At 42.6% G+C, this 24,259-nt stretch overlaps 1 protein-coding gene across 2 annotated transcripts; it reads right to left on the bottom strand.

Moving 5' to 3' along the window:
• Positions 1 to 1,157: 1,157 nt before the first annotated feature.
• LOC119498584 (BMP/retinoic acid-inducible neural-specific protein 3-like) lies at positions 1,158 to 22,759 on the bottom strand. Of its 2 annotated transcripts, XM_037787584.1 has the most exons (8): positions 21,853 to 22,758; positions 21,448 to 21,736; positions 16,233 to 16,435; positions 12,298 to 12,515; positions 7,515 to 7,620; positions 6,599 to 6,835; positions 3,939 to 4,161; positions 1,158 to 2,490 (listed from the first exon to the last, which is right to left on the bottom strand). In XM_037787584.1, exons 2-8 carry the CDS (start codon positions 21,702 to 21,704, stop codon positions 1,356 to 1,358), a joined length of 2,379 nt encoding a protein of 792 aa, XP_037643512.1. In that variant the 5' UTR covers positions 21,705 to 21,736; positions 21,853 to 22,758; the 3' UTR covers positions 1,158 to 1,355. The 2 variants fall into 2 exon arrangements, with proteins under 2 accessions (XP_037643512.1, XP_037643513.1); XM_037787585.1 differs by having other exon boundaries at positions 21,448 to 22,759.
• Between the last annotated feature and the right edge of the window lie 1,500 nt (positions 22,760 to 24,259).

Genomic DNA, 24,259 nt, shown 5'->3' with positions numbered 1-24,259 from the left:
GTTTGATGCTGGGCATGTCTCTGCGGCGCCTCGGCTCATCTATCACACTAACTGTGAATGTCGGACGGGGACGGCGGAAGAACAGAGGCAGGCTGCTCCGACCCTCCCTTCTCTCACTATATACTTAGTAATCTGTGCCGAGGCTATTCCCTCAATGGAGAATGGAGACCTTGTGTTCTGAGGCTCCAGATGGGCAAAAACAACACAGCACACACCACTACGACTCTCCAGTGAGATGGCTAAGAAGGCTGTGAGGATGTTGGGATGCTGCCGTTTTTGTGTAAAAATGATTAAAATGTAACGTGTTGATAATAAGTTATTTTCTCATCCATCCTCTTGCTGTATGAGCTATGGGCTTGTACATGAACACAATATTTTCTGGAACAGTTTTAGTTATTTCACACGAGAGATTTGTGGATTTGTCATTGTTTTTCACACTGGTTTGATGTTGACGAGTTTGGAAAAGGTGAGGAGGTCACGCATAAATGCACCAATCAGAGCAACATTTGGATCAAAACATGATGACAGTTGTCAGGTTGTTTGCGTATGTTGTCAGGCCGCTGTCAATCAAATCGGATCAAATCACACCCACACCGTCCTGATGATTCACATTATCAAACATTGAATATTAAAGAGGACCTATTATGCTTTTGTGCTTTTCCCCTTTCCTCTAGTGTTATATAGTTTTTTTTGCATGTAAAACGTCTCAAAATTTACAAAGTTCAAAGTCCACGCCAAAGGGAGTTACTCTCCCCCACAGAAACACTGCTCCTGAACTGCCTGAAACGCCTTGCTTGAAGTCCCGCCTTTTCTTCTGTGATGTCACCAACTAACACATTTGCATAATACCTGCCTAGCAGCTAGTTAGGCACGCATTCAAACAAAGCGAGTGGAGCGGAGTCTGAAGAGTTTGGTTCAGCTGGAGCTCAAACGGAGTGTTTCAGACAGAGGGTGAAAAGAGCTGCTGCAGCACAACCGGCATGAGAAAAATAAAGCATCTTTTGAACATTTAAGTATGTAAACATGTTCTAGTAGAAACATGTTGTACCTGATAATAAGCATAATAAGTCCTCTTTAATAAATTATACTTATGATACCTATTTGATTCTCTGATTTTTGCTTATTCTGTGTTTCATATTATGGTGAAATACTTAAGATTTGAAACCAAGTTTTCAAGGGCTTTAATCCATAAAACTACACTGAAATTATGAAAACATCAAATTTAATTGCACGTAGTGTTTGTACAACAAAGCCTTGAACAACATACCACACACTTGACACAAATGGATCCAGCTGACAAAGGATACAGGCCTGTCTGTGGCAAGGAGATAGTACAAAACATCAAATAGAGGCCATTAACTACACAGTTTATTCGCCTCGTACTCCGCGTAGTTTGGCTGTCTGGCACTGAAAGCTTGCAGGGCAGTGAGTATCCTGGTCACGTCTGCGCTGGACAGTTTGAGTCTGTGGCGGAGCAGACAGGCGAACAGATCCACGTGTGGGGCCCCTGGAGGCGAGAGGCGGTTAACCCTGTAGCGCAGCTCCACCAGCTGCAGCAGGGCCGAGTCCTGCGATCCCTGAGTGTACGGGTAGTCTATCTGCAGGATCAGGTCCTGGATCGCCTCGGGGTCAAAATGCACGCTGTATCCGAACAGCTGCATGCTGTTCACTTTCATGTAGCCGATGTTGTTGGACGGCTCTGTCGGCTCCAGAGGCTCGTAGTACAACGTCGTGTTCTTGTTGCCTCCTGTCACTCCCACGGGTTCCCTGATACGACTCCTCAGGTAGAAATGAACCGTCTCAAAAAAGCTCTTCCATCTGTTTCCTAGAGTTAAAGTCCAATTATAGCAGTCCAAGGGGATATCCAGCCTGGTGCGCTCCCAGTCAGGGTATCCGTGCTGACCTATAGGCATGGTCCAGCTCTCTGAATGGCTGCCCCCGAACGGATTCACAAACAGAGACAACGCCGGCTCCAGAGTGCTGTTTCTGGTGAGGCAAAACTGGAGGGCGAGTCCGAGGAGCATGTGGACGCGGTTGGACTTCACCCGGTTGCTCTTGAGGGTCAGCAGCATCCTCTTCCTCCAGGACGGGTCAAACCAAGTGTTAACACGCACGTCATTGCTCACGAACACGGCATGCAGAGCGATGCGGGGGTCGCGCCGCTGGAGCAGGTAGCGCATCTCCAGATCCTGCAGGTCTCGGTCACTCTCCAAGCCCAGGTAGGGGTCAGTGGGGTCGGGCACAGCGGGCCGGCAGGCTCCCTGGGTCAGGGTGAAGCCGAGGTTACAGCTGGAGCATCGTGTCCTGTTCTCTGTGGAACAGGAGGCACAGCGGGCACCGTCGCCCACAGAGCAGGGAATGAGGCCCTGGCAAGGCGGGCGGTTGTAGGGGCAGGAGCAGCTGCGGCTCTCGTCGCTGTAAACACCGACCTGGTTGTTCTTGCTGCAGTATAAAATGGAGAGGGCGTAGCTCAACCAGAAGTGCAGGGGCCTGAAGAAGAGACAACAGTTGTGTTAAACAATTCAGGTTTAGAGATGCAGCACTGCTGTACAGAATATCTCGTTCATGTTTGTTCTTCTGAGTCTTTTTCATGTTTTTATGATGCAATGAAGGATATGTTTTTGATTTAATGTGCAGCGAAAACTCAGCTGGAGTTCCAGAAGCAGAATCAGATCAAAATGAATATGGTAATCTATTGAATTCCCTCCTGTGGTGCAGATGGGTGGTGGTGACGCACACATACAAATAGATGCACATTCAGTACCCATATGTACATACATATAGGGCTGCAACTAAAGAATATTTTCATTGTGGATTAATCTGTCGATTATTTTCTTTATTAATCAATCAGTTGTTTGGTCTATAAAATGGTGAAAAATGTTGATCAGTGTTTCCCAAAGCCCAAGATGACGTCTTCAGATGTCTTGTTTTGTCCACAACTCAAAGATATTCAGTTTACTGTTATAAAGGGGTAAAGACACCAGAAAATATTCACATTTAAGAAGCTGGAATCAGAGAATTTGGACTTTTATTTCTTACAAAATTTACTCAATCCGATCAATCGACTATCAAAACAGTTTGCGATTAATTTAATAGTTGACAACTAATCGATTAATCATTTCTGCATACATACTCTGTTGTCTTTGTTTGTACTACTTTTTCAGTAGATCCAGCACTATAACAGTGATATTGAAAGAGAATTACAATATGAAAAATCAAATACATAAAAAGTAAATATTCTGTTACAGACGGACACAGAAAAACGGATCAACCCTGTGACTCTAAACCACTATTGGATTTTTTTTTTACAAGCAGAAGGGGTGTGATAAAGATGTGTAATTGGATTGTGGACTGAGGAGGCAGTGCCTCTATTTGACTCGTGAGCTGATGGATTGCGTCATTTAGTTAATTTCTCTGCCAGAAATAGCCATCAACATAGAGTGTGCATGAGAGAGGCATAAATCTGAGTGAAGTTATGGCCCCAGCGGTCTCTGATAGGCTGCTGAAATAGATTATCCAGGTGGGAGTGCTGCTGAAACAGCAGCTGTAACAGTAAGAAAATACAGTAGTAAATATAATCAAAGTTGTCGTGTGTTACTGGCAACGGCAGGTTAAACTCCTGGATGTGATTCCGTTAAAACAAATGGATTATTATATGAGGAAATTTAAGATGCTGGATTGATTGTAATGCAGTCTGTTTGGTCAAACATGATCCCGTTTGTCTTTCTCCTCCCCGCTGGAGCTTTGCTCCTGTCAGCACTTTTCACCTCACTCCACTACTTCTTCTCCTCAAGTGCCTTCTAATAAGTACCGTCCCGCTCCGCTGCTTTCTCCCAGCACATAAATCATTTTCATAATTATAAGTTTTGGGGAGCACCTTGGGTTAACAGGCTGCCGTATAAATATTCCCCCTCTCTTGTTCCCGTCTCGCCTCTTACCTCGTCCTCTGCAGGACTATTTTGGGCTGTTTTCGGCACCTCTTGCTGAGGCTGAAGAGCTTGTTAACGGCGCGGCGAGCTTTGGCGAGGAGCTGGTTGCTACTGGTCTCCAGCTGCCTGTAGCGCTGGAGCAAGCTGGCATCCGTCCTCCACATGTGTTCCACGACAGATGTGTTTACAGCGTAATGGGTTGGCAGTTTCCCAACAAAGCTTTGGAACTCCTCTGGTGAGGAGAAAAAGAACATGAATAAGTAAACTCTGCCTGTGGCTATGAGCCGCAGGGTAACAACAATATCCCCCCGAAAAAAAACTGTCTACTCTTCATTGTTTGTCCCAGAAAAGCAAACAGAGGAGAAATAACAGCTGCGACATGCCAAGAAAGCATGTACTGTTGTTTTGATTTTCTTCGGAGGGAGGAACGCTGATCTCACAAGCATGTCGGAGAACAAACTCCTTTCATATTTTGTTCCTATGGAAAGGATATATGTTAATCACCACCTGTTGCCACTAGCATAGAGCACTGTACACCTTCAAAGCAACTAGTCTCTAATTAGCCGTGAGTGACACTGAAGGCAAAATTGCCGTTCCTGCCTTTCGACAATGCGAAAGTAAGGCGGGTTGCCACGGTAACTTAAATCACATGTGTCAAACACAACACAAAAAATGATGCAAGTCTGAAAAGTTCCTTGACATTTTTTTGATGCGGGAGGAAACTTTTTCAACTGTGACACATCTGTCACATCTGTCAAACATCAATAATAGTGCAGTCATATAAACTTGGCTTCTAACAGCGGGGTCCTCACTCCTGATTTAAGGCCACAAAACAATCTGTCAGAGTGGCAGCAAATATCTGCGTAAATTGCTGTGTAAATGCCAGGCGAGGCTACTAATCTTCTGGTATAGTGTGTTTATGGTAATTATAGCACTGTCTCAGAATTAATGCAATAATACATTATTAGGAGCTTGGATGCAGGCCAGGCTTTGTGTGACTGTTGGTTCATTTATGTGTGTAGACGCCTCATACAATTAATGAAAGAGCTCCACAATGGTACATTCACCAACCATGATGACAACTCTCAGTGGTGCTCTGACTGTAGAAATAGTACATTTAATACAATAATACAACATTATGATTTCATATCCTTAATTTTTTTTTGGTATATTGGTTCACCTTTTTAGTTGGATATAATTTACTGAATGCAGAGATGGCCTTCTCCATTATGAAAGCTTTAAATTATTGATATTACTTAAAATTACCGACATTGCCTTAAAGTTATAGTTTGACATTTCGGGAAATAATGCCCTTTCTTGCCGAGAGTTAGATGAAAAGATTGAATTTGATACCACTCTTATGTCTGCACGGTAAATATGAAGCTACAGCCACCAGCTGGTTAGCTTAGCTTACCATAATGACTGGAAACAGGTACTCTGTCTCAATTTGCATATTTCCGTACTTAAGGTGCCTTCAAATGGAGTCGTGTTTACAGTGTTCACGAGAAAAGTCCATATGAACACTGAGAAGTATGGCAAAATGCTGTGCACTCGAAGTACCCGGATGTTGTACTCAAGTGTGTGGAACGCTGGACACGTCTCACCCTCAACGTTCAGCATCTTTGCCACGTAGCGGAAGGGGAGAGGCCACCAACCTATTTCAAAAAATTGCCGACAAAGAAGCTGCAGAGGTTGGGATTGAAACAGTGAACAACGAACCATACCGAAGTTATAAATGTGTTTTTTTTCCACTAAGTACCACTATAGTGTAGTTGGATAGAACCCATTATTGGGTTCATTTATCCGTCTGAACTGAATAACTGCCGACACGGCGTGATATCCGTGGCTGACTATCACCAGCGGATCTACTGAGTTTCTGGTGAGTGCACAACAGCCCTTTGCGATTTGAGACAACACTACTCTGTCGAAATTCACACACTACACAAGTAAGTACATAGTGTGCACAGTGTACTACATGGAAGTGTACTAACGGAAGTATCCGATTTGAGAAACAGCAAGGGGGGAACCAGCACCTCTAAAGCTCACTAATTAATATGTTATAGCTCGTGTTACAACAACAAGTTGTGGGTTTAGTTGGAGTTATATGCTGGACTATTTTTACACTTTGCTTTTTGTACGGAATAAACAAACAAATATATCATGTCTTTGATATTTACAGTAGGTATGAGAGTGGTATTAATCTTCTCATATAACTCATGAAGTAAACAATCCTTGTCAAACTATGCCTTTAACTACACTTTTTTTTATGTGATTCTTCACAGCACTGTGGTGAGAACAGACTTTTTAAAAAGATCTGTGTATTTTCACACACTGCAGCCCTGAGCACCTAAAGAGCACCAGAAGCATCATTTGATTTGACACAATGACTGACAGGTCTCTTGATTCAGCGTCTGGCAGCTGCCAGTGTTTGACAGCCAAGAATGCATTTAGAACAAAAACAAGACGCGTTTTTTTGTACATGTCGGCTCTTATTTCCACGTTTAAATGTATTATATTTTTCGTGAGAAATAACCTTTATCCCAAAGTCCAGCATTCTGAGACTTTTAAAAGCCGATGTTCCACCCGGTGGGTTGTTGAAAGCACCATTCAAGCTGACATTTTCAGGTCCCGTTTCGGTGTGTCATAGTGAATTAAAGTGCCTGACTCACCAGATTCCTCAAACTCCTGGTTGGTCCGCCTCCAGGTGTCTTTGATTCTCAACAAGTTGCTTTCCAGAGTGTCCAGGTCAGAGAGAGGACAGTTGCACTGAGGGAAGTCCGCGCTGCAATCGCACCAGCAGTCACTGCTCTGGCACACAAAGTGGCCCTCAGATTTACAGCCGATGTAGTTGAGAGCCGCCTGAATGAAGCGGCTCTGCAAGTAGCCTGGTAGGATGACCTGCAGCCCTGTGGAAGGTATAAGACTGGATGAAGGTGGGCTGTGAAAAATACATTACTTGACATTTTTATGCTTGTTTTAAAAACATATTAAATTATAAAGTTGGTTATATTCTATATTTTATTATCAGCAAAGTCCATGAAAAGACCAAAACCAACAATGAATTGATCTTATACTAACAAGTACTGTCTGTGTAGACAAAGCCTAGTTCATTTTTGACTCAATCCACATACACTCCCGTAAATTCTCACTAATGCACCAACTGTGTAATAATCCACGGCTGAAAATAGTCCCCAACAAATAAACTATTTGCTCCTGTTTGAGCACTGTTGACTAAAAACCACAGTGCCCAGCTGTTTTAGTAATTTCTTAGCGTTTAAAAAAAAAAAAAAGAAAAAGGAACTTCTATCTGTGACCCGTTTTAAAATATTCATGTCTTTAGCAGTAAACAGTGGGCTTGAAGCTGAGTGCCTCGGGTTAGGGATATTGAAGTGAATTGAGAAAAGGGCTGTTTTATGGGATAAATAAGAAAATATAGAATAATGCCAGATGTACCCTTTAAAGCAGTGGTTTGACATTGTGGGAAACACGCCTGTTCACTCTCTTGAGAGAGAAGATCGATATCATGTTCAGTAAATATAAGGGTAGTAATGATGTCAGCATTATGATTTAGGGATCAGATTTCACCTTGTAGTTGAACCTTGTTTTCTGGACTATGAACCAGTACGGAGCTGACTGTGTCCAGATTGTCATAGTTGCTGCATCCGAGCGGCCCAGTTCTGGTTTCCGTCACCTGCAAGGAAATCAAAAGAATCTTTTGTATCGTGATTGTGTGCCCCCCCCCAAACCCCACTAAAATACAGAGAGCAAGACAGCAGATGATCTTCTTCTTAGTTTAGTCAGCGGGACAGTCATTGGTCACGTCACTTTGACAGGAGCTGTATGTATTGACTCATTTTACTTGTGCATTTTTCAAATAAAGAACATAAAAAGCCTCATCGAAGGCATTTTACGCCTCAAATGCATTTTGATTGCAATGAGTCACTGATATTGAAAAGGTCTTCAATTAGAAAGCTTCCTCAAACAGAATAATTTTGTTCTGATCAGAGAGAAGAAATCAACTTCCCTCCAACTGAAAAACTTTAAAGATATAATATATTACATTTTTCGGTTGCTGTTTGTAAACACACAGCATTCAAAATTGGCTCCTCTTCCACGGCTCAACGAGGTGAGAGAGAGAGAGAGAGAGCAGCAGTGGTGGTGGAACGAGCTATAGAGTGAATGAAGAGAGGGAGCGGCGTTAGTGAGAATAAAGCTGTGAATCAAGGCATAAAACGTTATTTTCTGAGTGTTTCACGGCGGTTACGTTCTAAAGCACAAATAACACACCCACACCTCCGCACAACTCTGCAGGAAGGTGCCCTGTTGCCAGACTTTGAATAAATTCAGCAGAAGGGCAGGCACCGATAGCAGCACACAGCAGAGGAGAGGGAGAAAACTGAAGCACATAAAAACACACAGCGATGTAACAAGCAGTTTGCCATTTGTCAAATATGGCCACTTTGTATGTAACAGAGCTAAAGGGGGACTTGTGCCTCGGTATTTGACCTGGGAATGAGAATGGGCTGCACACAAGCCCCCAGGAAGAGCGCCGGGCTTTGATGCAAATTTTCGTAGTGGCCAAACGGTGGTACTACAACTTACGTGTCCATCACATAATGCCATTGGGCCCAAAAATACTTTTTCCCATTGACTTACATTGGGAAAGAATCGTCTGTAACGGATCATTTATATTGAGCTAAATCAACCTCCCAGTATGAACGCTTGAATGACCCTTATTTAAATCATTAGATCCTAAAAGTTGTAAAATGCACTAATGGCTGAATCGAGTTATTTTCCTTTCTCAGTTCATGTGAATGAGACCCAGACCGAGGCTGGACTGAGGGCTGGGAGACGGAGTTAAAGAAAACGCTACTGCGCCTGCTCTTTGGGCCGAATGGATGCGGAAGATCACCGTATGATCCGGGTACTTTATCTCTCAGCAGTCGAGCCATTTTGGCTTCATGCACCACTGAGCAACTCTCATAGGAATGAATGGGGGCCCCGCCTCCAACGCTGTATCCAGTTGTTTTTATACATCCATGGCTGCACACACTGCTTATTGGCTGGGGTTTACACCCCCACGTTGGGCTTCTTGGTGACGCCCAAAAATGTCCTGAACACAGCAAAATAATAAGAAAAGAGAAAATACAAGCAGAGAGCTGCAGGGTCTCTGTAGATTCAAACACCACCACACACTTCTAGTGGGTCAGAAATGCTGATTAAGAGGGATTATTTTTGTACAAGTCTATACATAGTTTATTAGGAAAATGTTGCATATTATACCTTTTAAACTGATTCACTTCTCTGCATATTTCTAACAGTAATTAATCTTGATGTTGAACTTCGAAATTCTGACACGCTGAAACACAAAAACGCATAACTTAATGCGCATTAGCATAAATTTATGCTCAGGATCCGTCCTGTTTCCCACCGAACCCTCAATACCGTGTGTGATTTTAATGAATGGCCATGTATTGCAGGTGCTGCTTTACATCCCTCGTAAAATGTAGTATTCATCTCCCCTCTCTCGCTCTCTTTTCTCTCGCTCTGGTCTTCAATCTGCCTGAACTCCACACACACACTGCAAAGTGGCAAATGAATGGAAGTCAGCCTGGCTGGAAATTAATGGAATGATATTTCTAATCCATCAAGCTGATGCATAACCATAGGAACATGTTCTCAGTTCGGAGGGGTGGGGGCACTTGTCTTCATCAGTGGCTACTCACTTTAGCATCTCTGTTTGCCCCTCAGGCTGATTAATGCGTACACTCTAATGGCCACTTCAGATGATAAAATGGATGATTGGTGTTTTATGGTACAGGACCCACTACTGCTGCTCCGCTCTGCTTCTTCACTCTCCTCTTTAAAGCTTGAAACCGGCGAGGCGATGGCTTAAGACCTTGTATCTTGTAATATTGTTTTCTACTGCTTTAAAACAGTCCGTCAATTAGTCTGTAATGGGCGATTAGCAAAGACACGTTCGACCATCTTCCTATAAAAGTTCAACAAATTAATTTCTGATACAAATCAAATCATCGCAGTGGCTTCTGCACACATGACTTTTATGCGACAATAAAGTTCAAGGTAGGGAGAGAAAAACAGGAGAGATATATTTGCTACACCCCTGCAGCTACAACAGGTGAAGTTACTGGTGTCAGGCCAATTCTGTAAATAAGCATTTGTTCTTAATCCTACCCGATTAAATAAGTTATGGAAGTAAATTCCCTGAAGTGGAATTAAAGGATTTGTAAGTGCATGTTATCTTCAAGTTGAGCTAGCAAAGTGTCCTGAATTTAAACCGCTACAAGTGACTGAATCTCAGTAAGTGGTGGAAAGATGCAAAGTTCTGAATTTAAATACAATTTTGAGGTACTTCTACTTTACTTAAGTATTTCAATTTTATGCTATGTTATACTTCTACACTTCTTCCCTCTTTCTGAGAGAAATCTTGTATGTTTGCTCCTCTACAGTTATTTTAAAGGTACAGTTACTTTTCAGATTAAGATTTATAGATGATATAGATGAATCCTTGTTGCAGATGAAACTACCAAGCAGTATAAAAGCTGCTTGAATTAGCTCCACCTCAACCAATTACCATGTCAATGCATAAACTATAGATCCAATATTATAATAACACAACGTTGCCAGGGGTCAGTCTGCATGAGTACTTTTGATCGTTTAAACAGTAACTCAACGCCACACTAAAACATTGTGTTTTAATTTATTGCCCTCTCTGGTTGAAACTCCGAGTCTGTTGTACCTGCAACCTCACCCAGCAGTGATGTCACAGTGTGATAACTTCTGCATCACTTGAGTAAGGTGAGAAGTTAAACCACAAAGGCCAGCAAAAAAAAACCAAGATTTTAGCAGGTGATACATTTTTTAGTAGTACATTGTTGTTGCAAAAACATCATCAAACATTTACTTACAGTACGTAACATGTTGAATGCAAGACTTGAACTTGTAAGTGATTTTTATAGTGTGGTATTGCTATGTTTACTTAAAATGGGGGTAGGCATTATGTTTTTTGGCATCATTGGGCAAAACTTCCATAATAACCTTTCAGCATATTGTAATTTAAGTGTTCTGAGAGAAAACTAGACTTCCGCACCTCATCATGGCTCTGTTTGGGAGACTTTGGCCAATCACACGTCATTTCAGAGAGAGCTTTCCTATTTTGGCTGTTCATTCAACGGAGGCAGCTGTCAGTCACTCGCGAACTCTGCGAGAAATAGGCATTAGAGTAACAGAATATTGATTCATATTTGATCAGAGCTGCCTAGTTTGACCGTTTGATCAAAGTTCACGAGTGATTGACAGCTGCTCAGAGATGGCAGGCTCCAGCTCAGCTCTGATTGGTTGTTTTCCTCCGGTCTGTGAAATCTTGCAGATGCCATTAGGAGCACCGGAGGAACCAGAGGGACATGATTTTTTTCAGATTACCTGTCTCATGCACTACTGTCAGGATATAGTAACCATTTTATAAAATAACTTTTTTTGATTATATTTGCTCCATTTCTACCCACTGCTGCTTTAAGTAAATGACCTAAATACTCCACTGATGTTAAGTTCACAGCAAAAAATAATAAAAAATGTTGCATATCTCTAAAGTTATGTAGGCATGTATGTACATATACTTAAAGGTTCTCTATGCGATATCCAGAGCATTAATATAGCAGCAAAAAACGATTTGCTACATAAAGATATGGAGGAGTAAAGTCTACCTGAGCAGAGAATGAAGTCACTCTCCCTCTGTGTGTGTTGTGATCTGAGCTTTAATGTTAGAGTAGAAGGCTAGACGGGCTGGTGCATGCCTTTTAGTGCATGTTAGTGCATGTGAGCGTGCCTCACTGGCTAGGTCACAGCCGTCGCTCTGCGCTGCTCTCATACGGCAGTTACAGCTGATAACGTTGTCGCTGTTAGCTCTGTCAGCATTATTACTGTTGTTTTCACTATTAGTGCTGTTAGCACTGCCATGTTGAGAGCCGTGCGGATGCAATAGAAATGCTCCCAATTTCGCAATTAGCACCTTTGAAATAACCCAGTATTTCGTTTGTGCTATATTGAGTCATATTGGGTCAACTCTAACTTAGTGATGTGTGTGTAATGCATTTTATTTATTGATCAATTTATTGATAATCTTCCTCCCATGATGACTGAATATGTAATTCAAACATATTTAGTAATGTCAGCTGAACCCAAAACCAAACCAGTCCACCTCCGTGCTTTATATCTTGCTGTTCCCACGTGTAAATGCTGGCGGCTAACAAACCTCAAGCCAGGGAAACAGCACAGCTGCCTGTGGGCAGTGACTGCATGGTGTTTTATCTACCAACATTATTTTACAGTTTTAATGACTTCCACATACCCGTATGGCGGTGGATGCGATCTGGAGGTGGTGCAGCCTGCGTAGCGTGCTCTCTCTGTCGGTGAAGTAGGAAGCAGCCAGCTGGTGGAGGGCCTCCAGGGTCACCGTCCCCGTACTGTTAGAGTTCCTGTTGCTGCTGCGGCTGCCATTGGACCCCGCGGGCGAAGACTCCTGGCTGAGCTTCCGTTTGTCCACAAATATTGTCAGAGACTCCTCCCCTGGTGACAGTCAGAGCAGAGGGAAGGAGAGCTCCATTAGCTCTGACAGAGCAGCACTAATCACCTTTCATTAGTATCTTTTCAGATCGGATAGAAAAGAGCAGTAGTGATTAAGTGCTGTGGGGGGAACTGATGGTTTGGATGATTGGAGGAAAAGGCACAGACAAGGTCTCTGCATCTATTAAACTCCTCAGGAACAGAGAGCTTATCCAAGAGCATTGATCAACTTCCCCTAATTGTTCTAATGATCTTAATTACATTATTACATTATTTGTTAAAAACAAAACAGATCTCAGGTCTTCTCTGGGAAACATCTCTAACAATTACAGTTATTACAGACATACTGTATAAAAAATAGACTCATTAAGTCTTATCACACTAATATACATTTGTTTAAGGTAAACTGTTAAAGGAAATGCAGCTGCCAGATGTATAAAGAATATGTACGCACAAAAAAACACAGTTTTCAAGCGATAGCTATGTGATAAGCTGGACATGAAATATTAGGTGAGAGGTTTTGTTTTTTTGCCAATTTTTGTGTTACATCCAAGCCATTATTTCCCCGGTAATGATCTTTTAATTTTTATCCTGAATTGTAAAGCAGCTTTGTAAAGTCTGTTTCAATATGAGCTCTATAAATGAATCATTGATCATCTTTCTGACGTTAAATAATGATGATTGAGAGGGTTTGAATTAGCGGTACGGGCGGCCGCTATAAATAGCTGCAGCTGTGCGTAATGGCTGTGCGTAATGACAGCTGCTGTTGAGCTGTTGGAGAACTTCACCGATGCGAAAAAATGTGTGTAATATACCGGTATATAGTCATGAGTGGGCCCCATGCAGGACTTTTTTTGTGATGAAGTGATGTAAATTACTTTATCTTGGTGTTGTTGCCAACATTCTTTCTCAGACTGCCTCATCTACAATGATTCTATTGCAATAGATTGATTTCCCCACATTTCTCAGTATAACTTTCAATTTGTGCCCCAGAGAAATTGTGTGAAATTGCTACATTCAGCTGAGGGGTTATTACATTTCATTGCAAGTAAAAGCAATAGCACGGTGTCCACTCTGTGACCTACATAACTAACAGGTCATTAATACTGTAAGCCCAATTATTTTGTTGTATAAAAGGCTGAGTTTTCCAGAGAAATACAGCCAGTGTCTTTGATTTCAGTCAAAAGAGTGTTGAGTGCAGTTTGAATTACAGAGTGGGATCGCAGTGGGTGCTCTTTAACATTAATCCGTTCTTAACTCTAACAACGTCAGCATGTCAAGACCATTTTGTCAATACAAGTTTCAATGGCTCTTTTCCCAAAATGGGCCCTCGCCACACTAACAAAGCATCACTCCATATACTGTATAGAGGAGAAGGATATACGGAACTTAAACAGGTAAACAGTAATGCCCTCCTCCAGACATGTTCCAGTCAAATGAGCTTCTGCCTTGAAAGTGCCCTATTGATCGTACTCATCCAAAGCTTCCCAGTTTGACCACAAGAATAAATATATAAGCCATTTCCAGATGGTGTGCCGTTATGAAAGGTGCACAAGTTCTCCAAACTCAATGATCCAATTGTGTGAGTGAATGCTTTCTGATCTATGACATCGGTTGTCAGTGCCTTTTAAAACTGTTACATATGACGGTTACAGAAATTACTTTTCTGATCTGCCACTGCTATGGTGGGCGTTTGCTTTGATTTAGTCACCAAATCTGCATGCAGGGAAAAATCATATCATGTTTAAAAGAAAACAACGTTGTCTTTCGGTAAGAAATATGTGTGACTTGGACAGAGGACAGTGCTTTTTGTTTCCTGTTTCCTACCAACAAACAACATTTTTTTTTTTTTAAATCATGACCACCATCGTTTCCTACCCTAGTTTTGGAGCCTAAAAGCCGGTTCACACCAAGCACGGATTTTCGTCCGAAAAATTTGCGCGGAAATTTATGAAAAAGGATTTTGTAGGTTCTTACGAATGCTTGCACACCCCTGCAGAACATTTGTGCCGGAGAAAAAATATTCGGACGAAACTCGATTTCAGCCTGCGGAAATATATGTTTGACCAATGAAATCCTTTGTTCCAACTGATTGCCGTCATTCTGCATGATAAGTTGTCATGTGCTCCTGTTCATTGCAGGCAGAGAGTGTATTTTCGGGGCCTTTGAAACAATGGCCGTTTGTTTTCAGGGTAAAGGACTGTTGGATAAATGGGCTTTTTTTCAGTCCAATAGGACATTTTTCAGACTAGTGGTGTTTTGGAATGACAATGGGCCGTCCCCTTCTCAACACCCAATAATGTACGACAAACACTACCTCAACAACCAAATAAAGGACAATAAATGGCCTGAGATAAGTTGAAGATGGTAATGTAGCTGATATGCATTTGCTAATATTATATGTTGGTCACGGAACGGGGCTAGCCACAAAAGCTAGCAAATTTAGAGTGTGATTAGTTTATGTATGTTTGTGTAGTTAAAGTTAGCCTCTTAGACATTCTCTATTAGGATCGGTTTTTGTTGTGTGGAGTGAACACGGGCACTATTTAGGAAGAAACTCATCACAGCAACGTGTGTAATTTCCACTGGAACCAGTGTGCATACAGTATTTGTCAATGCGTAAAATTCGAATGTGGATTTTCCGTATTCTCGCACCACATTTTCTCATCGCACTGATGAGAAACGGCTTTTAACCAAACCTCTATTATAGTGGTGGCAGATCAGAAAATAGTCACATGAGGAGTCATCCTGATCTAATGCCCCTATCGATAGGATGACATTGTTTGTGCGTGGAAACCAGATGAGAACAGCGGTCTCCCCGTGTCCAAGTTGCACGCTTTGTTGATGTATTCATCCACCTCGCTTTTGCTTGCAGTAGACATCTACTTCAGTTGGATCAAGTTTTACCACCTACAATAGCAGCTACGTCAATCAGTGTCTGACTGTCTAGTATCAAGAGTTGTTCAAGGTGAAAAATAAGAGTTTCACTCTCTTATTAAACATTTCTGTGTTGCATTGCGGTTCGCTGAGTCCACTGTCAGAGGAGCAGATTGTATCGTTGTCTTTTCTATCATGGATTTCTGCCTGAGAGATTTTTGAACACTGGTATGAAATGTTTACTATAAAGAATTGATTAGCTTTCAGTTCTGAGGTACTAACGGCCAAACCTTATGTCTACTGTTGGTTTTTGGCCAGTTACTGTATTTGTGGGAAAAACACAAAAGTGCACTGAACATCAAAATAAGCCTGGATTTCAAGGTACATCGCCAAAAGCTGTTTTCAACAAAATTAGAATTTGGATAGTTTCTTCAAATCCGTGATATTTTCTTAAAGAAGAAACACTTTTCAAACCCGAACTCCTTCTAATAAAGTGTAATTTTGGACATTGATTTATAAAGAAAGAAAAGATATGTCAATGTCATACAAATGACAGCGTTGTACAAAAGAGATGAAGCTCCGTTTAGGGAAATGTGCTATCGGCCCAACAAAAATATTAAATCTGCCTTTCACTGCTGTCTCCAATTTATTTTTGTACACTCAACCAGACCGATTTGATGTTTTTTGTGAGCCAAAGAACACTGATCCAGAAAAATTATTATATGCTTTGTTGTTTAGAAAGCAACAGACGGTAAAATCAGTGCCCCATGTGCTGTAAAACAAAATCACATTGGAAGCTGTGTGAATCAGGCTCGCTTAGAAGCTCAGCGTACTCCACTGTACCTCCCAGAGTGGCAGAGAGGAGGAGGTGGGTGCCATATTTCTTGATTAGACTCTCCGTAATCGTCTGGAGGGTTGGCCGCCTCCCCAGCTGGCGGATGGTGTGCATGAAGTCGGGGTCGAGGGGCAGAGCCAGGCCGCCGCTGCCACCAAAACCGTCTCGCTTCTCCACCGCCAGGCTGTTGACCTTCCATCGACCAAACTCCCTGGAGACACAACGGCACACACAAACGCACAAAAGACATTTGCTCACTTGGTTCAGGCCGTCAGTGGTGTACAGTATAAGGCCCCAGGCCGCTGTTTAACAAGCTGTGTAGAAAGCAGGGGATTAGGTGAATGTGTGTTGCATACATTGAGAGACTGTATATAATACTGTACAGGACTGACCACACACACATGCACATACTTCATTAACATGAAGTGATGCTGTAATGGATTCCCTGGGGAGCTCTAATTATATGCCTCTGATGATGAAGAAAACCACTTCTAACTACCTGCTTGTACAAGATTAGTGTGGGCTTTAAGTCAATCAGGTTGTGGTGAGTTATTTATCCATTGTTAGATTTTTACTTACACTCTTCCCCTGGGGATCACATGTTTGTTAGGCCAGTGATGTGTTCATTTGAATTGGATGTTATGGAAAGTGGCAGTCGGCAGAATTTTTTTGGCATCTTTGGGCAAGAATTCCATAATAGCCTTTCAGCATATTGTAATTCAAGTGTTCTGAGAGACTTCTACACCTCCTCATGGCTCTGTTTTCAGGCTTTAAAAAATCTTCACTTTGGCCAATGGCAGGTCATTTCAGAGAGAAAGCGTTCCTATTGGCTGTTCATTCAACGGAGGCAGCTGTCAATCACTCGCAAACTCCGGTCAAACTAGGCAGCGCTGATCAAATATGAATCAATATTCTGTTACTGTAATGACTATTTCTCGCCTCAAATGTTGTCAGAAACATCTTGTAGAGTACTGTTTAGCTGTAAAATGAGAAAGTTTGCTCCAGCTGGTGGGCGGTGCTTGGTATTTCCTCAACTGATCTCAACATGGCCCGGTGGGTCACAAACTTTCTCATTTTACAGCTAAACAGTACACTACAAGATGTTTCTGAATAATATATTTTTTTACAGCATTACAGTAACAGAATATTGATTTATATTTGATCAGCGCTGCCTAGTTTGACCGTTTGATCAGAGTTTACGAGTGATTGACAGCTGCTCAGAGATGGCAGGCTCCAGCTCGGCTCTGATTGGTTGTTTCCCTCCGGTTTGTGAAATCTTGCAGATGCCATTAGGAGCACCAGAGGACACAGAGGAACATGATTTTTTTTCATATTACCTGTCTCATGCACTACTGTCAAGATATAGTGATCGTTTTATAAAAATAACTTTTTTGAAATCATATTTGCTCCATTTCTACCTGCTGCTGCTTTAACATTATAAATGATGAAGTATAAAAGTGGATTGTTGATGTTAAGGCTTGATGTAATTTTCATTATCAGTGGGTTCAATCAAGTTTGCCTTTCTACTACTACCACCACTCGGAGCAGAAGCTCGACATTTCAACAATTTATTAACCACTTTATCTTTCCATTTCAAATTGTCTGCTCACTTGCTCACTAGTTTTGATGTTGCACTCTTAATCGTAGGGCTGTAGCTACTATTGAGGACACTGACTGAGGTCATGTCGCCGCTATTCTGTCTGAAGATTTGGGGTTTCTATAGCAACCTGGAGGGGGTGTTACGTTCTACATTTAAAAACCTTCTGCTGATTACAGTATTTTTCTACCAGGATGCAGTATTCTACCAGTTGTTTTTCTGGCAGCATAGAGGCTTTAAAACGGCATTTAGACCTTCATGTTGGGAAATAAAACGGTTGAGTTTATAAGCAGTTGTTGATTTTCGGAGGAACTTCCTTAAAGGAATTGTTTGACGTTTTGGGAAATACAATGATTTGCTGTCTTGCAGAGAGGTACATTAGTAGATTGATACCACACACAGACTGTATATATAGATTGACGATGCGTCTCCACTTCTTCCCACTGTACAGAGGTGAAGCCAAAATATCCTGGATACGGGAGCTGCCATCTTGAGATTTTTACGTCATTTGAAGCCAGAGTCTGCCCGGTAGTGATCCGAGGTCCCGCCCACACCCCCCGCCCGAGCCAATCACGAGCCAAGCATGGCTGCAGCTTGTTAGCATGAGCTACCTAGCTGCTACGTTAGCACCACGTTAGCTGTTTGGCTAGAAAGACACAGCAACTAACCGTAATATCTCTATAACTACATTTATGATCAAATTGACACATATTCTTTTACACAGACTCGTGGCGGTTATGGAAAGTTCAAGTTAAATCTCCTCTCTCGTACAATTCCTGAGCCTCCGGCTGCGACTACTTCACCCAGAGCAGCTGTCAATCACAGCTTTCAATCATGATGTCTCACCCCCTTTTTATAGCATCAAATAACTAATTAAAACCAAACATATCAGAAAAATGAACATACATCAGCGTGAGAAAAATGTATTTGACGTACTTTAACCTTTTATTTTGACCCATGACCCAACATGGAGGAGGCGGGATTTATGACCTTTACTGCAGCCAGCCACCAGGGGGCGATCGAGAGGTTTCGGCTTCACTTTTGGGGAGCTGTCATGTTGTCCATCTTTATATACAATTAATTAGTAATAAGTGATTTTATTACCTTTGGACAGAGTCAAGCTACTGTAGCTCTTTCGCCCTGTTTGTAAATCCTTGTGCTACCGTTAACGTTAACCTTTAAGCTAACTGGTTGTAGTGTCATATTTAGAGCTCTAATATGAGAGTGGTATCAATCTTCTCATCTAACTAGAAACATAATGAGCGCATTTCCCAAAATGTCAAACTGTTTTTTTAAAGACCTGCTATATTTAAATAAGACTAATGGTGCTCAGGTGCTTCAGGTTGGTTGGAAACACGTCCTGTGCAGTCCGCCTGTCATAGCTAGAAGGTTATTTAATAATTGGGACAGCAAATATAACCTACTAAAGATAAGCATCACACCAATTTCAGTCATATTTGTGTGCTCATTTTACACCTTAATAAGACAAATATGTGGATCAAATATATTTTTCAATCAAATCACAATTTCTACTTTTTCAATTTAGGTGAGCTTCTCCACAATATTTCCACGTAGCCACCTGGTTGCGAATCTCTGTTATCTGTCACTGTTGTCTGAACAAGCTTGTCACAGCTTTAAATAACTCCTGCCCGGATAAAACAGAACTTATTGACATGCAGCGCTGCAACTCCCTCAGCAACAGAAAGACGTAAAACCAAAAATAAAGCCCCACATTATCAGCTGCCATCATTTGTTATCTGGTGCCCTTTGGACACAAGTCTCGCTGAACTCTAGCTATTCACAAACCGTCTGGGAGATAGTGGCTGCTGCTCTCTCGCTCTCCGTCCCTCCCTCCGCAGCATCAGTTAATGTCTACCTCTCCCACCGTGCTGCCTGCTGCTCTGTGTACCTCCCTCTCCTTCTGGGAGGCAATCAAATCACTGCCACCAGAAAAATGATCGGCAGTGAAATAATTGGGGAACCGGGACAGTGTGGAGTGTGTCATTACAGCCAATCATCATAACGAGGGGGACCGAGAGGCTGAGAGTCCGTCGTCCCCGGTGGACAGATGGGCGTTGTGGTTCCAGCCCAGGGTTTAGCCTAAAGCTATTCCATCAGCATGCACATATGGCAAACAGAGAGGGGTGTTTGCTGTAGAAGCTGCTATCCAAACAGGAAGGCCTACTGTATGTAACGCAAGCAATCAGTAGTGATGAAAACAAGTCCTTGGAGGGAATAGAAGGAGCTGTGAGGAGCAAATCGACATCTTAAATGCTGCTGCATGACTGACAGCCATGTGATGCTCTGGTTCAGTCATTACAGAGGTCAGAGGTGCACAATAGCAATTCAGCCTCCAGGCAATTTGAAAGCTCATAGAATAATACCGAGCATCTGCAACTCTGTGGGGACTGGGAAATGAAGTTATGTCACATTTCTAAGAATAAATGCCTTCTGTGTTTCCGCAATTTATTCTTTTCCTGATATCATCGCTGCGAGGCCAAAACAGGTAAATGAACTGGTTTCAAATCGACTCTTCTGTCACTTATCATCTTGTTATAGCAGGGGGTTTTTTTTCAATCAAAGTTGGGTCTCATTTTGTAGTCTTCTTTAAAATCTTTAATCCCTAATCCTTGAAACAGCCTTTGGGGTTAGAAATGCGAGCAGGCAGCTTACAGGTTGCAGGATCGAACGCTCCGGGGTAAAAAGACCCTCGAGCTGTGAGGCGTCAGCCAGCCGATGCAGATGGTGGCCGGTCACTTTAAATTATTTTCACTAACTATGGAAGAGGTTTGGAAAAAGAAGAAGCCTAACTTGTGCAGCAAGTCTATTGAAAAAAAAAAATGCAGCTGTCTATAAGAGATAAACACCAGAGCCTAAAAGATTCCTGAGAGGAGATAACACACCATTGATTCATGCACCTACAGATGCACACCATGAAGTATCTTTTTCAGACGTAGAAAACTTGGGCCTTGAGGCATTGATAAGTCACCTAAATACCATGAAATCTACACCAATAAACACAAAAACAGACTTCACAGGAATGTCTTCTTCTCAGCGAGATAAAAAAAACCTGATGAATGCAACATATTGGACACCGGCAGCTGCAACAAAAGCAAGAATACAGTACATCTGAGCATGTGAGGAATATCTTAGACAAAGGCAGCAGCGGTGAAGTGCGTCTCAGGGACACTGTAGGAAGTCACTGAAAGGATGACACACACACACTGGGGATTAACTCCTGCTGCATAATCAAATGTCAAACCCCGAAGCAAAGAAACCCAAGAAAGGAATATTTGGTGCTATTCACATGACTGATCAGTTTTTCAGGAGCAAAAGGGCACCGAGCTCTGCATCGCTACAGTGCTTCTTCAGAATTGCTCATCAGCTTGCAACTAATTCAGTGCAGGTGTGTGTGATACCTGTGAGGGCAATCCTGAGTGTGTGTGCAGGTTTTTCATCCCAAACACTACAGCAGCTGCTTTCGCTGATTAGTTCCTCCCTGGCTCAAAGTGCTCATCAGTGAAATTATCCAGTGGCATGTTGGGTGAAATGAAAAAAAAAAAAAAAATCCTTAAAGAAAAACATCCAATCAATACACACACAGAGCTTTTTGCACCTGCTCTCACCTGTAGATCTTGTATCTGGTGCTGAAGCCTTGCTGGTACCTCTCTGCAGCCTCCGTGAACTCCAGGGACTGGTGGAAGGGCCCTTTATCGGACAGCAGCCAGCCCAGGGAGCCGTCGCCTTGTCCGGCTGCTCCAGAGGTTCCAGCTGCTCCGGAGGTCCAGCAGCAGCAGCAGCAGCAGCAGATCCAGAGGCTGAGAGCTGCCCCCTCCCATAGCAGAGACAACAGCCGCTTATGACTGATTCTCTGACAGCTCATGCTTCACCCAGCGACACCTCATTCTCTCCGGACTATAGTAGGAGAGAGAGAGGAGGACAGATAGTTTCACTTTATAAAAAGTAGTGCGTCGCGCAGAATATTTCCTTTTGAGAGTTAAATGTTTTTATTATAGTGAGAAGACGCTCACCTTGATTTTGCAAACAACGCGCTCTCAAGTGACGAATAAAAACCCTCAGTGATCCGGCCACATGCATTAAATGGTGATGGGTCCTTTTCTGTCAAACTTGATTCCTGCACTCCAACTTTTATTTGTGGAGACGATCCTCCAGCATCCGCGCATCACAGCCGCTCCTCGGTGACAAGTTGCAGCAGCAGCAGCAGCATCACTGGAGGCGCCACTACGGAGGAGTTCATTCCGAGGATGTCCGCGGTATCTCCAGAGGTTGAATGCAAAAGATAGATCTCTCCATCCTGAGCTGAATCCCTTTTAACGCGCCATATGATCCTTTTTAAAGTCGCTGTTCTTCTTCTAAATGTCTTGCGTGTGAGCTGTTATCTCTCCTCCTCTCCTCCTCCTCCTCTTCTGCAGAGCGAGCTGCTGGATGAATGAGCTCCTGCTTCAGCACAGAGAGCTTTTTCTTCCCCTCTTTTTTTTTTCTTTTTTTTACAAGTGAGATAGCAAGAGGGCGAGCAAGTGCATCATAATGAGGGTGAAATATACAGTCTGAGTGTGTTCAAGTTTTCAGGACAGCAGGGTGATGGTGATGGTGATGATGATGATGATGGCACATCAGGGCCCGCTTCCATCATTCACCATTACCTCCACATAATTCATCCTCATTATTTGCCATCACAGGGTGTTCTCTCTGTGAAACGTGGCACATTAAAAGTGTTAAAAGGAGCTTGATAATAGGCTAATTATCTCCCTGTGTTATTTTTTTTTCTTCTTCTTTTTTTTTATTGTCCTGTGCCACAGCTTCAGAGCCCCTGCAGCAAATGGTTCACATCAACCTATATGGTGACACGCACAATTGCTGGATTTTTACCAGTGAGAATAATTGCAGGGCCATTATCAGGGAACAGGTTTCCTGGATGATGTGATTCAAGTTCAGGAGTGCATCTTTGTTTTTGCCACCTCCAGAGCATTGCAATTTGCATAAAAAACTGTTTCTCTGTGTAAAAAAAAGGACACTTAAATTCATAATTATGCAAAAAGAAAATGTTCGAGCAGTAACTCGCAAATAATAAACTTTGAACGTTTTAGTGGGAATTCACATAACGAATGGCATTTCTCAGACAGTGATGGGCGAGACAGGTGTGGGAACAGATGCTGATGTGGATTATTTTTTCTCCTCCCCCCCACCTGCCTTCCTCGCAGCGACATCACAACTACTTGACGCACAGTCGACAAATCTTTCAGACATGAGAAAGCTGAATGACGTTAGTGGAAAGTTAGCTGCCACAAGCCTTCAAATGATGGTGGAGGTGTGTGTGTGTGTGTTTGGGGACGGGGGTCGACAGGTACAGCAGATGAATCTCTAATTAGGCTCCAGTGTCTGCTCTTCGGGGACTACAACAATGAAAAAAAAAAGCTAAATTTCTGGAGCCAGAAGTTGTTTGACGCTGGGGCAATTATACTTTATGTTTTGGAAGGAAGAGTCCTTTGTCTTGCTCTTTCAAGTCATCTTGTCATTATGATTGTCATTCACACCGAAAAACCGGATTGACAAAGGCCTCCCTGTGTTAAATGGGCTGCGAGGAGAGTGTCTGTTATCCATGATGGGGTTGAATCAATACCCTGCTTCCATTGATTCCCCTTTTGCTTTAATGTTATTTGGCAAGCGCCCCCCAGGATGCCAGGGGACGTCTTTTTCTTTTTTTCCCAAGTCAAATTAAGTCAGTTCAATAACATCTTCAAAGCCTAAATAGCTGTAGTCACCGTCGGTGCTGCTGACCGTCTCAATCAACTGCAAACACTTTGAAATTTAAAGCGGGGGCAGTTTTTCTTGTAATCTTCCAACAGGAGGAACCGCCTCCCCAGGTAGCTGATCTTGGCATTCGGGACGTCTGTAATGATAGAGAGGCCCGCGTTTGCTTGTGCAACAAAAGGAACACATTAAATATTCCGACTTGTAATTTGCGTAGTGAAAAGGATAGGAGAAATGAAGGAGGCTAAATGAGCTTTTCCCTCTGGGCTGCAGACTGTTATAGTCTCTTGAAATCTGGGTCTTTGTTGTCTGTGTGTGCTGTAATTGAAAAGTTCCAGCCCCCCGTTTCTCTCTTCCTTCCTTTTGCTTTTCCTCTCGCTCTCCCTAGTTCCCCAGCCTGACAATCCCCTACTTCCCTTCCACCAGCAGCCTCTCCTTTTCTTTCAGCGTCTCTGCTTCTTCTGTCTATTTGAGTTCTCTGTCATCTCTCGTTTGACTCATTCCCTCCACCCTCCTCCCTCCTCCCTCCTCGGCCGCCTGCTGAGCTTTAGGACGAATGCAGACGATTTTGATCATTTGCGCCTCAACCATCCATCCCGCTGAATCAACCTCTGCTAGCAGGATTGGAAAAAGGGCGGAGAAACTCTGTATTGTCCAAGAAGATGA

The sequence above is a fragment of the Sebastes umbrosus genome, chromosome 12 (assembly GCF_015220745.1).
Source record: "Sebastes umbrosus isolate fSebUmb1 chromosome 12, fSebUmb1.pri, whole genome shotgun sequence".
In the NCBI taxonomy this organism is placed as follows: Eukaryota; Metazoa; Chordata; class Actinopteri; order Perciformes; family Sebastidae; genus Sebastes; species Sebastes umbrosus.
The sequence above is the reverse complement of the archived record's forward strand: the minus strand, read 5'-3'. Positions and strand labels throughout refer to the sequence as shown.

Coding starts and splice junctions, on each gene's coding strand:
- LOC119498584 (XM_037787585.1), bottom strand. CDS start 21,704: ATGAGCTGTCAGAGAATCAGTCATAAGCGGCTGTTGTCTCTGCTATGG. Junction 12,516..16,232: donor CCTCTCTGCCACTCTGGGAG/GTACAGTGGAGT, acceptor GACTGTCACCAG/GGGAGGAGTCTCTGACAATA. Junction 7,621..12,297: donor TCGCATCCACCGCCATACGG/GTATGTGGAAGT, acceptor ATTTCCTTGCAG/GTGACGGAAACCAGAACTGG.